Source organism: Pholcus phalangioides, unplaced genomic scaffold (genome assembly GCF_987345545.1).
Source record: "Pholcus phalangioides strain wild (caught in Gottingen) unplaced genomic scaffold, Ppha-v1.0 ptg000030l_1, whole genome shotgun sequence".
Classification (NCBI taxonomy): Eukaryota; Metazoa; Arthropoda; class Arachnida; order Araneae; family Pholcidae; genus Pholcus; species Pholcus phalangioides.
Genome location: NW_028301620.1, coordinates 115,032 through 127,260, shown reverse-complemented (window position 1 = coordinate 127,260; position 12,229 = coordinate 115,032). Strand labels below are relative to the sequence as shown.

Here is a 12,229-nt window from a genome sequence, read left to right as displayed (position 1 = left end):
CAATTCGAAATTAGTGAATAATTAAAAACTATTGAAAATTTAGATTTTTTGATGAAAATTAATGAAAATTCAGAAGTAAATGAAAATTATTCCGTAATTAGAAAAACTAAAAGGTGGATTTACATAAATTAACAAAAATTGATGGATAAAAAGTAACACAAATTTAGAATGGATAAAAATTAATGAAAATTTAGAATTTACGAAAATTAAAAATTTATAGAATGAATCACACAATTAATAAAATTAAATAAAGATTATTATACATCATTAATTAACTAGAAAATGGAATGAATGAAAATTCCCAAATTAATGGAAAATAATCGCATAATGAATGAAAAATTGGAATTTGTGAAAAGTCAAAACAACTAAAAGGATTGATAGCAATTAAAAAATAATTAATAAATAATTCCAAAACTGAAAACTCATATTTAATGAAAAGTAACTAGATTAATGAAACACCAGAATTAGTGAAATTAATAATTAAATTTCATATTTTGTGAAAAATAATTGCTCCATTTATTATTGCTCCACCAATTAATAATTAATTTTATCATCCAATCAGATTGATAAAATTAATTATTAATTGGTAAAATTAATGAATATTCGGAATTAAAGTCAAATTCAGAAGTTTAATGAAAATTATTTCATAGCCTGAGCTGATTAAAAAATAAAAGATTTTTTCTCCAAAAATATTAATGAAAATTCTGGATGGATAAAAATTCTGAATGTTTAAACAATTACAATGAAAATTCTGAAATTAATGAATCCCATAATGAATTACGAAATTAATGAATCCCATAATGAATTACGAAATTAATGAATCCCATAATGATTTCCGAATTTAAAAATAACTCCTTATGTAATTAAAATTTACAACTAATGAAAAGTCAAAACTATTGAAAGAACAATAATATTTAATAAAAATTCAGAAAGAAATAAAATAATTGAGGAATTAATTAAAGTAATAATTGATAATACCGTGTTTATGTAAATAACATTGATACGTATCAAACAATATTTCATAGAGAATGCGAACTCCATCAATATTATTGTTCTATTTTTAAAAAACCCTACCGAATACAAAGAATCGTGCATGTGCGACACGAAATTCTCTGCGGCTCAGCAGCAGCGCCAAAGACACGCGCGTAAGCGTAGATTAGCGTAGTGTTGCCTCGTGTCTCAATTTGCGCTGTCCTTTTGATTTCCGTTGGCCGCAAAACGGAGTGCTGCTCTGCATCATGTCGCGAACGCTGGACATGGCTCAATTTGTGCTTTGCCTGAAGGCCAGGTACTCCCTCGGTAGTGTTGACACAATACAAAACAGCAACATCGCGCTGGGAACCTCACATTTTAAAATGCGGCAAAGCTCGTCGTTTGCTTCGATGAATATATTCTGGCAGTAACTGATGAAAGCAGTTTCTTTCTGGCTCCACTCTAGGTGAAAAAACTCCGTCCACAGCCGGTCTAGTCGATGCGACGATGACTTGTCGTAGATCACTAGCAGCTTTTCCCACGCTTCTCTGGCTGTTGTGCACGTTTTTACGAAGCCAAAGTTTGTTTCATCTCGACTCTGAGTTATGAGCAACAGTGCTTTAGCGTCACCTACGTCGAAGTCCTTTTTGGATTGACGAAACTCTGCTGCCTCTGCGAGCGACGAGTTTTCCTTTTCTCTCTGAGGAACTCCCGTTACAAAATCCAAAAGTTCATGGGTCTTCAGCAGTAGAGTCATCAATATTTTCCATCGTGTCCAGTCCTTTTGACACTGCAATCTGTCGATCTGGAGCCCAACGTCCATCAGAGCCATTTCGGTTTCACTTCTGGTTACCGCACAGTGACAACGTGACCTGGAACCAATAACCTCTTGCGATTTCTGCAGACGCAAGGTGTAGCAGAGTAGATAACGAAGTTTGCAAAGTAATACGCAGTGCTTCATACTTAATTATTACTTTAATTTAATAGTAAAGTGAAACAAAAAATATTACATGACGCTTAGCACATACACCATACACAACCCAATCACCGCGACTACAGATCTCGACGCAAGTTCACCATATATCTACAGACAAAATGTTCTAGAATTCAGATTCTGTGCCCTGATTGGACGAAACAAAGATTGCCGGAGCGCTGTCTGTTTGACTACTTTCCTTTTGCTTGGCTAGTTTCTCTTTCCATGTAGTGTCATTTTCTATCAGTGATGGTAACTCGTGGGAAATTTCCCATATTCGAGGGAAAAATTTGCCAAAATTTGACCAAGTGGGAAATTTTGCGAGTTCATCAAGCAAAAGAATTTTTTGAAAAAAATAAAAAATATTAATGCAGTGCAATACTTTTCTATTGTAAAATACTTGACTAATTTTCACCGGTATATGGCAGCACATTTTTTGGATGCATGGGAAAAATTTAGTAAAAATTTTTGCGGGAAATTTTACTGGGAGAGGTTACCATCATACATTCTTTATACATTTCTCTCGGCAAATTTTCTTGCTTTATTTTTCCCCTTTTCGATTTTTATCTTTTAAATTTTTAATTTTACGCTTAATTTTATTAATTTAGCAAAATGCGCTTCTCAGGACCAAATCACATTGATCGCAATGGAGGATCTTCCTAGTAATTAATTTTATAAAGTAATCAGAAATGACGAGAAGAGAAAAACCGTTGTTTTTAGAGTAAAAGATGTGACAAACAAAGAAATCGCTATGGTAAGTATTGTATAGCCTTTCCGTTATACCAGGGGTCTTCAACATGTGACCCGCTGATCATTTTCTGAAAATAGTTTTGAAAACATTGAAAAACAATTTATTCCAGAGAATTAATTAATTGAAGAAATAATTTCGAAATCAATGAAAAAAGTAATTTCGGAATTTATGCAAGAAGAAATAAATACTGTAATTTCGGAATTTATAAAAGAAATAATTTTAGAATAAATAAAGGAAATAGTTCTAAAATAAATGAAAGAAATTATTCTAGGAATGAGAATGAAAGAAATCTAAAATTTAGTTAAGAAATTATTCTAAAACTCATTTAAAATTCAGATAATGATAGAGATAATTCCAAAATTGATGAGAATCCTGAATTATTAGAATAAATAATTCCAGAATCGATTCAGAAATAAAAAATTTCTTATGTGAAGCTCAAGACAATCACCCACATGATTGAAACACTTCTGAAACCATGGAGAAGTGATCAGCCCACAGTTTCCCAAACTTTACATTTTTTCCTCCTTGTCAACCAATAACTTCTGAGGGGGTGATGAAATGGTCCAGAGGAGCGAAGGCTGTAACGAGATGCCTTTGAATTTCCCTATAGATTAATGATTTAAAACTCATCTCGCCTATTGCTTGCTAGCACTCAAGAGTGCTGTTCAACAGCCCAATCGGAAACCACTTCAAGAATTAACATTATGCTGGGTGTAGTCAAAGCAAAGTCATTGAAAGGGGTAGATTTCTCTCTCCCCGCAGAAAAAAATTTCTGGCTATGTATAAAAGAACTTCAGATCTTAAACAGATACCTGAGACGTGGGTGGATGTCTGGCCAAGATTTTTCCGAGGTCCTACCTGACTAAAAATGGTCTGCCTATGAATTTACACGTATACTAAAGAAAATTTGAAGACGATCCCGCCAGGCTCGGGTGAGTTTGTGTCAAAATGACACTGTTCCACCCGTGTAAGGCATACATAGACAAGTTCTGGGGGAAGGGCACGATGATATGCAATATATAATGGTCGCCATGGCCCCACAAGGTTAGGTAGGGCCCAGAACAATCATTTCCCATTCATGCTACAAATTCACTGTTGAAGGTGCAACGTCCCTTATGGGAGTTGCTTGCCCGGTTCGAAATATCCAGTAATACAGTGGCAAACGACAAGTGGAAAATGATTGCAAATAATCTTTCGCATGAAATATTATTTATTGAAATTAATTATAGGGTTAGTCAATTTTAACAATAGATTAGTATAACGTGGAGCCCTCTATTTGACGTTAACAGTAAAGATACTGGCTCACCAATTGATGATCATCAACAGTCAAACTTTTATATTGATCGGACATCCGATGTTGTTAGCCTTTCCCGTAAATATCAGAAGTTTTCTCGGTTGAGAGCCGGAACACCTTGATCAGTACCTGGGGGCCTCTCGGTTGAGGGCCGGACCACCTTGCTCAGCTCCGGGGGGCCTCTCGGTTGAGGGCCGGACCACCTTGCTCAGCTCCGGGGGGCCTCTCGGTTGAGGGCCAGACCACCTTGATCAGCTCCAGGGGGCCTCTCGGTTGAGGGCCGGACCACCTTGATCAGCAATGAAGAACTTTGACTGTGAAGATTATTTAATATTTTTGATTCCGGACCTGCCGGAAAACGGATTTAAACAATGTAAATTATTGCATTTTAACAAATCAGCTTAAGGCCAATGGATACGGTAGCAAGACGGTGAACCATCCTACTAGAGGGCTTCAGTTGAATAGAACAAGATTAGATGAACGCAGAATCAGCCCTGTTACAACGTACGGCCGGTATTTAAAGGAAAAACATCCAACCGCACGTGTCTGATCAAGCCAATCGGCTTCAAGGTCACCTCATTTGCATGCGATCGCAGGCGGACATCACGATCGGCCTTGATCGTCGCCATACGATCACAGCTGCAGACTAGTAACATTTATGACAACAGATAACGTGATGGCGACTACGGACTTTTACGCCGGGGGATCATCGGCACGTTACAAAGGGCCCATGAAAAGTTTGGTCTGTGGGCCCACAAAATATCCCAGCCTAGGGGTCTTGCTTCAGGCTGTGGGGGCCATGATGGTGCATAATCACCGGATTTATTACATTTACGGTAACTTACACATTGAACATTGAAGGACCGGACGCACCCCGCTTCCCATCTCAAGGAGATATCAAAGCGTTCCCGAAAGATGGGTGCATCCGGAATTTTATTAAATATGTATAACAGAATAACAAGTCCAATTACAGAAGTATAAATCAACGGAATAATTATGATAAATCGTGATCTAAGAATCGAAATCTAAATTGATATTATAACGTCCTTGGTACGTCCGGACTCGATAATCAAATTCCGTTGGTGGCGGTCCGTCCGCGTTCGTTGGATGTCACTAGTCATGTAGGCCATACAACGACGAATCGATGTCATGTTTGCGTCACATGTCATGGTCCAAGTCAGCCAATGTTCGGACACCCAGATGTTTTAGCTCATTCTAGGCACACATTTCTGTGCCATAAGCATCCTACGTCTTAATTCTCCTGGGCAATTAGGAGATTTTCATCATTCCCGAAGCTACATCGGCTGGCTAGCTGGATTATGGGTGGCATTGATTCACCTCATTAGCATGTTAAGTGTTTATAGTTTCTCCAATAAAGTTCGCCGTTTAACGACGTATCAGTTTCGTGAATTTCCAGTACCCCTACGTGGTCGCAAGTTGTAGACTCTCCCTTGTATCAGCTTTACTGGTCTGGAAGGCTGAAATTCATCCTGCTTCTTCCGTAGTCCACCCTTCTTGTCGTGCAGCAGATATAGGTTATGGTCTAAAAATTGAATCAAATTTTGAATGCTTGAGAAGTTCATCGGACTTTTTAGTATTCTTCTTTTGAATGCCGTCATCTGACTTTGTGACATCTGACCAAAATGAAACGCTGTTGTGTGTGGACATTGGCAGACGTAATGCCATAGCGAGCCCGTAGCACCACACTTACAAGCATTGTGAGATGATCGTCCAAAGCGCTGCAAGTATGTCGGAAATGGACCATGCTCAGTTAAAAGGATTGTTTTTGTTCGCGGCCGTACACACTTGCGCAAAGCCACTCAACGTTGTATCTTGTAGGCGTCTTTCGTTGAGTTCTTGTTCCATTCAACTTACCAAAGATGAAGCATTCTGTCTTTCAAGATATTGCGGGCATGACTCCTCGGCCAAGGTAGAACAACTAAGTCTTTCAATGTTGTCGCTTCCTTGGCAAGTTGATCCGCTTTTTCATTTCCAGCAATACCTACGTGCGCTTTGACCCAGACTAACCTTATGTTGTCGTGAGCGCGTAGGATAAGACGAATACTTCGTATGTCAGGGTTAGGTGAACGAGGATCTTGTATGGCTAGGAGGCCAGATGCGCTATCTGTCAAGATTGTTACTGGACAAAGCATCTCTTCCGCACGTTTAACAGCATTGAGTATCGCAAAAATCTCGGCTTGGAATACGCTATTCTCTTTAGCTAACCTTCGACTCCATTGCTCCTCTATTGAACCATCTTCCGCTAGTACCACATACGCGCAGCCAGTAGCCGTTTCTGTTTTAGAGCCATCAGTGAATATTTTCTTAGAGCCCAAGGAATCTATATTATCAATACCAAATGGCATTATTTGAGACTTGGTGAGATCTGTGCTTGGGTGAAATAGCCATTGCTTATGTCGCTGCTCAAATTGGTTTGACGAAATTCTCTGCTCGTTCAATATTATGTCCTTTTCAAGATGTAGCAGTCTGGTCTTAAGAGCCTCGTACTCCATGTAAATACTCAAAGCTGGGTTGCCTGTGGCCACATACAGAACTTCGTTCGCGGTTGTAACGTATGCTCCTGTAACATATAGAAGAAAGGGACGCTGTGCGATATCCAGAGCTCTCTTTTGTTTTTGACTTGGGTGCTGATACCAAGTGGCGCATCCGTATGAAAGTTGCCTTTGGACAATAGTCTTATACAAGATGTTGCGAAAGGCTCGCTGCATTCCCCATTTCGATCCGGCCAATCTGCGCAGTAATTGCAGTGTGCCATTTACTTTGTCGACCTGTTTTTGGATGTGCGCCATAAAGTTCAATTTACTATCAAAGTACACACCAAGGTATCGTATTTTCTAAGACGGTCGAATTCGTATACCTTCAATGTAGATCTTAGGTTTCATCTTTTTCTTTGGGTGCGGCCACAAGAAGCGGGTTTTTTCTACTTCCATTTGTAGTTTATTATTAGCCAGCCAATTGCTCAATTTTCCGAACACTGTCTGTGCTTCATCCGTTATTGCCATATGGTTTTCGCCGGATATAACATATACCAGATCGTCGGCAAATGCCTGTAGATATACCTGCGGGCCCCAGTTAATCTGTAAAAGCGTGTTGAGGACGAGTGACCACATCAAGGGGCCGCTGCATGAGTCCTGTGGACACCCTTTCATCTGCTTTTTCATGGCTATTCCTCCGTCTGTGGACATCATTATATGTCTGTCTGAAAGCATATTCTCAATAACTCGCGTCAGGTTTCCAGGAAGTGGCAGTTGGCGAAGTTGATTGATAATTATTTCATGGCGCAGCGAATCGAAGGCTCCACGAATATCTATCGTGACTATCGCCGTCTGATAGCCTTGTTGATGCATACCGACAATTACTTGCAACAGTGAATCTATAGCTTTCTCAGCTGACCCTCCAGCACGAAATCCAAATTGTAGAGGACTTAGCCAGTTCATGCACTCCAATTGATACATAAGTCTTTGTACTATAACTTTCTCGTAGACCTTACCTAGAGTGGGTAGTAGGCAAATTGGACGATATGAGCGTAGCAATTGTGGGTCTTTATCTTTCTTAAGGAATAGCAGGAGCTTCCCCTTTTTAAAATGTTTAGGAAAGAGAGATAATTCCAGGAACCTGTTGAGAACTTCAGTAAACGATTCGGCATTGGCTTCGAATAATGTCTTTAGTATGGGAACACTAATATTATCAAAGCCAGGTGCTCTTCTATTCTTCAATCTTGTGACAATACTCCTGATCTCTTCCACTGTAATTTGCTCGTCATCTGGGATTCCAGTTCTAATTAGTTTTACCAAGGATATTGTGTCCGTACGATCTGGGTAAATCGTATCGAGTTGCTGCTCCGCCGCTTCCAAGATTGTGGAATTGTGACTCCCGCTTTGCATCATCAAAACTTGAGGCGGTACTCTCTTGCTTTTGAAAACAGAACGGTATGCGATCCCATAAGGGTTGTTTTCAGCAGCGCAAAAATTTGTCCAGCAGTCGTTCCTAGTTTTCTTAACCTTCTTTAGATATTCTGCTCTAGCCTTTTTGTAGATCGTATGGGTCTCACCCTTGAACTTACCTTTAGCCTTGAGAAATTTTCTCTCCAAGGCTCGAACCCTCTTTCTATGAATAGCTAATTCCTGTGTCCACCAATTGGGAAGTTTTTCATTAGGTTTTTGAGCACGTCCCAGTATATTTACGCAAGCAGACTGCAACACTTCCATAAAGGTGTCCACAGTTGCATTGAGGTCTTCTTCCGTGTGTGCTATACGCAGCTGCTGTGCAAAATCGGTTAACATTGGCCTGGTGTGTGTCTTGAGCCTGATTAATCTCCGTGTGGTCGTCCTATAACGCCATTGCAGTTGAGATTGGCATTCTATATGCAGGTCCAAATGAATATACCGATGCGAGCTGTGCGAATCCTCGTTTCCTACTGACCAGACTGTGTGAGTAAATAGTTCTTCAGACGAGGTAAACGTGAGATCCGGCCATCCTTTTGTACCAAAAAGTTCGTAAGTAGGTTTTGTTTGGCCAGCGTTAAATAGGTACATGCCGTGACCGCTGAGAAATTCTTGTAATTTCCAGCCTCTGGCATCTGTAGTTTTGTAGCCCCACAATAAGGAGTGACAGTTGATATCGGTAGCAAACATCTTCTCTTTAGCAGTAGAAGATAGTTGTATTTCCTCCAGTTCTTGTAGTACCCCGTCTAGACCCTCGTAGGGAGAAGCATAGGCACTCACCAAGATTATTTCTCTCTGTCGAAGGCTAAGCTGTATGACAACAAGTTGTTTACCTATACGATAAGTTGCTGGATGCACCCGCGAAGACGAAGCTATAATTGCACTTTTAGAATCTTGTGAATTCCATATTGTCCATTGCTGTGGCCAGCCACGGATAGCACCGCGATTAACCCACGGTTCCTGCACCAACAGTAGATCAATCTTGTGTTCTATGGCATAGGTCACCAGATGAAAAGTACAGTTCTTAGATCTGTCCATGTTAATCTGAATTAGACGCAAGGGCACCTCCCCTTGTAATAAGTTAACATCTATTTGAGCACTCATCTCTTCTTGGTCTAGTGTATCAAGCTGCGACCCCGTACAAGTAAATGGCTTGTACATTCTTTGCCGGCTGTTTTATGATCTGATCTCAGTTGTGAACCGTGAGCCAAGTTCATCAGAGTGCAGTCTATGCACCTATTATTTGGTTTGTTTATTTCTCTAGATGCCTGGGCATGTGTTCTTCCAAATCTTGAATAATAGCAAGACGTCTTTCTTGCATTATCGCGTCTGTCTTCGCCATCATCACACCTAGCCGGCGTCGCCAGTATGTGATTCCTGTTGATGCCTATTCTTCCCTTGCATGTGGGATAATCCCCCCTTGCTATTTCCTTGGGAACAGTCAATTTTGCATGTGTATGTCGACTCTGTGATGACCATCTTCCTCTCTCTGAGAGTTCGTAGCCTGATCTAATCCCATCTCTTCCGTCATTATGCCTCTGGAAGCGATTATCCTGCACTGCTGGTATGTTACACCACCATTGTTTATTTGATCCATTGAAGGATGACTCTTCTCTGATGTTTCTTCGACCGCCAAATGGTCTTTTTGCCTGAACCCTGACATGCTTGTAGTTTTTCACCCCATCATATTGATGCTGACGTTCACTTTTCTGCTTGTGATCGTCTTGCCAATCAATGATCGTCCGTGTTGGCTGTAGTGACCATTTATCTGCAATGTGGTTGTCTACCGCTGCTATCCTCCGATTTTTCTCTATTCCAGAGTACCATACATCCTTTCGAGAGACGTTTGTAGATTCATTTATAGAGTTTTGTGGTCTGTTACAACCACTCATCACTTTATAACCATATCTCTTCTTTTTTAAGAGCTTATCGCCTACCACTTGTGACCACGATTGCCGAGTACCTTGCAGTTCTTGGTCATTACGATTGTAATTTGCCTTGTTATTTTCTGCCTTATGTTTTAGCCTTACCGAGGTGTCACTGGACTTTTTTAACGGAGGCTATGTGTCGAGAGTTGTAAAATCCGTCAGTTTTATTAAAATATAATCATTGTCTTTTTTACTACTGCTGTCTTCCAATGTTGATTGCTGCCGTTTACTTTTCCTGCATACCTCCTTCCAGTTTTCACCTTCCAGGTTACTATGAGCTGACTGCAAAACGTCTTGTTGCTTTTGCTGATCTTCGTTCCAACTGTCCTCCTCATAGAATGATGATTTGAAATTTGCGATGATCGTATTGCAGAAATGTTTAAATTAGCATGGCCATCCGGCAATATCACCGAATGTGCGTGTTCATCCTGACATAGGTTATAACTAGTGATTTCAGAGGACTGTCTATCTTTTGGGTTGTCCATATTGTTTTTATTCTGAAGATTATTCTCAGTTATCATTTGTCCATCCACTAAGCATGCTTGCCCCATCGTGGATCGTTCATACCAATCCAGCCGCTCATCTTCATCATTTCCGGTTGTGAGGGTACACTTGTGATTCCCAAGTTGAGTAGCTGTTTTCTGTGGTTTTGGCGATCGATCTTCCACTCGAGATTCTACTTCAGCTGCAACGTCACTTCCTTCGTCAGTGGGTAGATCAGAAAAGTCTAATAGAGATTTACGACCCGATGAAACTATTGGGCTGAAACATATCTTTCGATTCTTTTTGCTCATGTTGACATTTACCGAATTTTCTCTATCCACCGACGCCTGAAGTTTCTTTCTAGATAGCTGAACCTTTGCTATATCCGTTTTTTCCGTTTGTGATCCCCTGTTAACGTAGGTTCTCTTTGTTTCGTTCCGCACCTCTGTTACCTCTCGGTCGGTTGTAGTTTGTGTATCCACTGTAGAAGTTGTAATTAGCGAAGCTTCTTGTGAGCTGTGCTTGTAGCACAGCTCAAACTGTAGGCATATATATAATATATGAATTGACGTCATCGTGTTCCCCCAGATGTTCAAGTCTATCTCCGCCTATGCTGGTGACCCATGTCCACCCACAATTATGAGTCTGACAGAGCTCAGGGTGATTTTTTCTTTTAACTTTTTTTTTATATATATATTTTTCACATAACAAATTTACTGTGGGGGATGGGACGCCAAAGATCCCAGCTGAAGGATGTGGGGTAACCTATACATTTTTTTTTTTTTTTTGGGTAACTTACACAAAAATGAATAGGTTACCCCACATCCTTCAGCTGATATCTTTGGCGTCCCATCTCCCACAGTAAATTTGTTATGTGAAAAATATAAAAAAAAGTTAAAAGAAAAAATCACCCTGAGCTCTGTCAGACTCGTAATTGTGGGTGGACATGGGTCACCAGCATAGGCGGAGATAGACTTGAACATCTGGGGGAATACGATGACGTCAATTCATATATTATATATATGCCTACAGTTGGGATCTCAGGGCCGCAACCACGGCCCCCACATGGGCGGAGCTGACAGGGCTCTAGCTCTGGGGCCCGAAACAATTCTCATAATTTTTTGCTTTTTCACGCAATAAATTAAATATAGAAGGACCCGTGGAAAGTCTGACCGGGTGGGGGGGGGGGGCGTAAAAGATCCCAGCCTAGGGGCCCTGCTCCAGGATGTGGGGACCATGGACGCAACTGGGGGGGGGGGCAGGTGGGTCTGGTGCCCGGGTGCTGAACCAGAAGAGGGTGCCGAATTCACCTTTTAACTGTTTCTTCTACATCAAGGGGCGCCAAAATGGCGACTTGCCCCGGATGACTAAGTATCTAGTTGCGGCCCTGCTCGGGGTATACACCTCAGGAACCAAATTTTGCAAGGGCCCTGGGCATGGCCCCCACGAGGGTGGGGCTGACAGATCTCCAGCCCTGGGGCCCAGGAATATGGACGAGATGGCCTGGGACGCTTCTCAGTATTTTTCACGTTATAAATTCATCATATAGGGGCCCGTGAAAGATCCTAGCGTAGGGAGCCCTGCTCCAGGATGTGAGGACCATGGCCTTGGGCAAAGCAGACATTAAATAACCCCCACCCCTCAACTTGGGGGAGGGAATTTTTTTTTTTCATTATATAATCTGCACTAATAAATCACTAAATAAAATAGGCAGAAATGTAAAAAAACTTAATTATGCTAGGTGTTTGTATTTTCCTAGCGTGGCGCATCTGTTCCATCGTTTGCATATCCACATATTTTTGCCTTTTTACACAATAAAGAAGGAGAGAGAAAAAGAGAAAAAGCGATGAAATGAAAAAAAAA

The 12,229-nt window shown here is 40.7% G+C and overlaps 2 protein-coding genes across 4 annotated transcripts in view; one reads left to right on the top strand and one right to left on the bottom strand.

Moving 5' to 3' along the window:
- The window catches only part of LOC149067409 (hsp70/Hsp90 co-chaperone CNS1 homolog), a 161,402-nt gene that overhangs the window by 141,897 nt on the left and 7,276 nt on the right, over positions 1 to 12,229 (top strand). The gene's annotated exons all lie outside the window — the stretch shown is intronic.
- Positions 5,862 to 6,800, bottom strand: LOC149067410 (uncharacterized). Its single transcript, XM_089252596.1, has one exon. The coding sequence runs from the start codon at positions 6,798 to 6,800 to the stop codon at positions 5,862 to 5,864; it is 939 nt and encodes a 312-aa protein (XP_089108722.1).

Bases quoted from the DNA above. Each gene is read 5' to 3' on its own strand.
- LOC149067410 (XM_089252596.1), bottom strand. From the start codon at position 6,800: ATGGCGCACATCCAAAAACAGGTCGACAAAGTAAATGGCACACTGCAA.